Below are 3,883 nucleotides of genomic sequence, written 5' to 3'. Positions count from 1 at the left end.
TTACTCAGTGTGTATTTTCCTACACACAATTTGACACAATTGTGTAGCAAAATATGAACACTGAGTAATAAATAAATATTAAAATGATGAACGTATAGTCTAGACCTCTACACCACCTGCACGTAAAAGTTAGGGACAAAACAAATACTACTTTGGTAGAGTACATTAGTAGACAATGACATGTGAATTTTGGATTAAATTTAACATTATCGAAGACTTGGAATAGGGTCAGTCAGATAACCAGCAATGACGATTTTCTTTTTATTTTAGGCCAAAAATGTAAAATTCCAGGACATTAGACAAAATAAGGACTTGGACCTATTTCAAAGGACTTTCTATGACAAACGTTAAAATTAAGGACTTTCAAGGACAAAGGACAAAATTCAAGGACTTTCAAGGGTTGTGGGAACCCTGTTTCCCCTGTTTCTAGTTGTTCCCAAAAAATCCTGACTAAGTGATTGAATCGACTTTAAAAATATAGTAAAATAAAACTAATAAAAGGATTGAGATCTTATTCCTTCTTTCCCCTGTTTCTCAATTAATTCTGTTGTTCTCAAGAAATGGTGACGAAGTGATCGAATCGCCAATAAAAAGAAACATTAAACGAAGGTTTAATAGAAACGATAGGAAATTTTCTTTATTCCTGGTGTTACAAACACATTCACACGTAGACACGACATAAAACCAGTTCAGTGTGTATGTGAAGATAGGCCAACGACGTAAGACAAGAATATTTTGAGCCAGAACCACGGTACAGAAATCGCGCCGCGGCAACTAGCGCCCCCTGCTGCCACGCGACGACCGATAAATACTAACGTCTGCACTGCTGCCACGACAACGGACACTAACAAAGTAATGCGCGGTTGCCACGACGACCGATACACATTGATGACTGCAGTGCTGTCGTGACGATATATGTTTATATATACATATATATATATATTTATACATCACTACCACCGGTACAAGGAACACCACTTCGTGCAAAACAAACATAAAACCATTTGTGCCATATATATAAAGATGTACATATATATATATACATGTATATATATATATTATATATACATGTATATATATATATATTATATATGTTATGTACACGTGTAATGCAAGCAGATTTTCAAAGATTCAGGTTGTTTTTTTCACTTTGTCACGTGCATGCCTGTCTGAGAGATATTTCTGCGTTTACCAGAGTTTTCAGATCATATTTATGATATATAATTGCGCATGTACATAATAACTTCGCGTGACGGGAACATTATATAGCGAGCTTTGATATTACGGAAATTGGAGAAAAAAAATTATGGTAAAATAAACTCTAATAAAAACATTGCGATCTTATTCTTTCTTTCCCATGGTTCCCACAAAAGTGAATTATTTTTTCAATGACTTATCAATGACATTTCAAGGACAATCTGTGACAAGTAGTTTTAGCTTTTTAGAGTCATCATGTATACCTTAGATTCATATTAAAAAGTAAAAATAGTTGTTTTACACGAGTGCCGACAGCAGATTAAACAGCCGCTATAGCTCGCTGATTGCCGACGTAAACAATAGTCGTTTCATATTGTCATTCACGTAGATTCATGTCACAGTCCTGCAACAATATGTAAAGGTTTGATGTAACATGTATCACTCAGAACTATATATCACACAATGTACTGTATCACTCATAAATTGTATTATTTTAACTGCTCAACACTATTGCATTTATCAGATTTTGTACATGTCTTCAGTACATGTATTTGTAGTTAATTTACATGCAATAAAGATTTAATAATAATAATAAACAGTTGCCGGTTCTTTATGCTGACCTTCCATGATTCATCTGCGCTGTCAGGCAGTATAACACAGTGAATCACATATTCCTTACTCCCCTCTCGCGGATGGTATCGCCCACGACCAGTCAAGCATGGAAAAACTTTTGCATCAAAATGACCGTATTTCAGACGAAACTTTTTCCCTCCCCGAGGCACAAAATGTGAATTTACGCCTATAATACACGCGCACACGTGCATGCGACCACGCCCGCGTATGCGCGTTCATTAGTGGATGTGTATGTGTGTTTGTGCGACTGTAAAAACGCGTATTATAGCCGTATAATCATATTTTATGCTTTGGTGGGGTGAAAAAGTTGAGGTTGAAATACGGCCATTTACCTGCAAAAGTTTTTCCATGCTTCACTGGTCGTGGGCGATACCATTTGGAAGAGGGGGATCACTTATACCCTGAGTGAATATAACCTGATAGGATATAGATTAAAGTACCATATAAATCTGTAAATAGATAGACATATCAGATATAGATAGATAGAAATAGATAGAATACCAGATATTAAATGAAAAGCTATATTAGTGGTATTTTCTTGGTTTTTGGTGATGGTTGATTCTATAATGGTACATTATTACTGCTAGGTACTCTGAGTACATGGTTCCCACACGTGTGAATTAGTTTTTCAAAGACTTTTCAAAGACATTTCAAGGACGTTTTTTTTCAAGCACAATCTGTGACAAGTAAACAAATATTTATTACTCAGTGTGTATTTTCCTACACACAATCCTCCCTCAGCCTCACCTTCTCCTCAGGTGAGATATTCATGGAGAGACGTAACATCTTCTCTATGCGCGTCGCAAAGCCGTAGCTGTCCGGCAGAGTGAATCCCGACCGCATGGTCGCCGTGTCGAACAGTAGCATCGCCAGATCCTGGGTCGTTGGGTCGTCCTGCTCCGTCTGGTGGCGAGAATGGGAAACGCGCGTCAGCGAGACGGACAGACGGACAGACGGAGACTAGCTCCGAGGATCGGGTCGGGTCGTTACAGGGGCCGGGGGTAATTAGAGAGTTAATTAGCTGAGGTAATTAGTGAGTTGCTTATTCAAATTCTTAAGCAGGGGGCTGTATCTTGCCTCCTGCCTTGATGACCATCCTGCTTCCCACCCCTCCCTCACGGTGCTCGCTCCCCTCTCCTCCCGCTTCCCGCGCTCCCCGCCGGTGCTCACCTCTACCCTGCGCAGCAGCTCCTTGATGACGGGGTGTCGCGGGTTGACCTCGAGCGTCTTCTTCTGGTTGAGGTAGAACTGCTGCGTGGGGTCGTCACGTTTAGCGTACGCCTGCGATCGGACGAGACGTTCCATGTTTCCCGACCAGCCGTACTGAGACGCGACGAGAGCGCAGGGAGAGTCGCTCAGACGCTCAGATATCACAGCCTTCTCTATCTGTATGCGAGAGAGAGGGGGAGAGGGGGAGAGGGTTAGTTACACGACAACAATCAGGCTTCTCTATCTGTATGAGAGAGAAAGAGGAGGAAGGGTTAGTAACACGACCAGCGAAGGAAGAGCGAAGGGAGGGAGAGACGGAGAAGAGGGAGGGATGGAGGGGAGGGAGAGACGGAGAAGAGGGAGGGATGGAGAGGAAGGAGGAGGTAGACAGGTATGGGTCAGCGACACAAGCACACGATATACACAGATAACAACAAACGAATCTATAAAATCATCAAGCCGGGCAACGCTTGATGAAACGCTTCCAGTTACAGCACTCCGCAAACAAAAAATTCCGTGTCCAAAACATCTACAACACGCCAGGCAACACGACAACATGTAACGCCACGTTACGCCTAGTTGCCGCGACGACGCATCTTTACGTCGCCCCGACGCCGGCACCACCTCACCTTGTCTGATAGCGGCTTTTCCTTCAGCCACTTGAGGAGAGGTTCGTATTCCTTCTCCATCGCCTCCTTCCTCTCCGAGCTCTTCTCACTCTCGTCCACCTTCAGTCCCTCCTTCGCGACGTTCTAAACACGAGAGAAAGTACCTTTATGAACGGTTCAATCCTAGGGGTGAGGGAGAGAGAGAGAGGGAGGAAGGGAAATGGCAGTAGAGAGAG

At 42.3% G+C, this 3,883-nt stretch overlaps 1 protein-coding gene across 1 annotated transcript in view; it reads right to left on the bottom strand.

The window, feature by feature from the left end:
- Positions 1-1,573: 1,573 nt before the first annotated feature.
- Positions 1,574-3,883, bottom strand: part of LOC106810002 (endoplasmin-like) — a 16,982-nt gene continuing 14,672 nt past the window's right edge. Inside the window, exons 8-11 of the mRNA XM_014813255.1 lie at positions 3,669-3,791; positions 3,001-3,216; positions 2,578-2,733; positions 1,574-1,600 (exon numbers count right to left, since the gene is read on the bottom strand). Coding sequence (XP_014668741.1) covers positions 1,574-1,600; positions 2,578-2,733; positions 3,001-3,216; positions 3,669-3,791 — 522 coding nt within the window. The remainder of the gene's footprint in view (positions 1,601-2,577; positions 2,734-3,000; positions 3,217-3,668; positions 3,792-3,883) is intronic.

Source organism: Priapulus caudatus, unplaced genomic scaffold (genome assembly GCF_000485595.1).
Source record: "Priapulus caudatus unplaced genomic scaffold, Priapulus_caudatus-5.0.1 Scaffold403, whole genome shotgun sequence".
In the NCBI taxonomy this organism is placed as follows: domain Eukaryota; kingdom Metazoa; phylum Priapulida; class Priapulimorpha; order Priapulimorphida; family Priapulidae; genus Priapulus; species Priapulus caudatus.
Note: the sequence above shows the minus strand (reverse complement) of the source record. Positions and strands in the feature narration are given on the sequence as shown.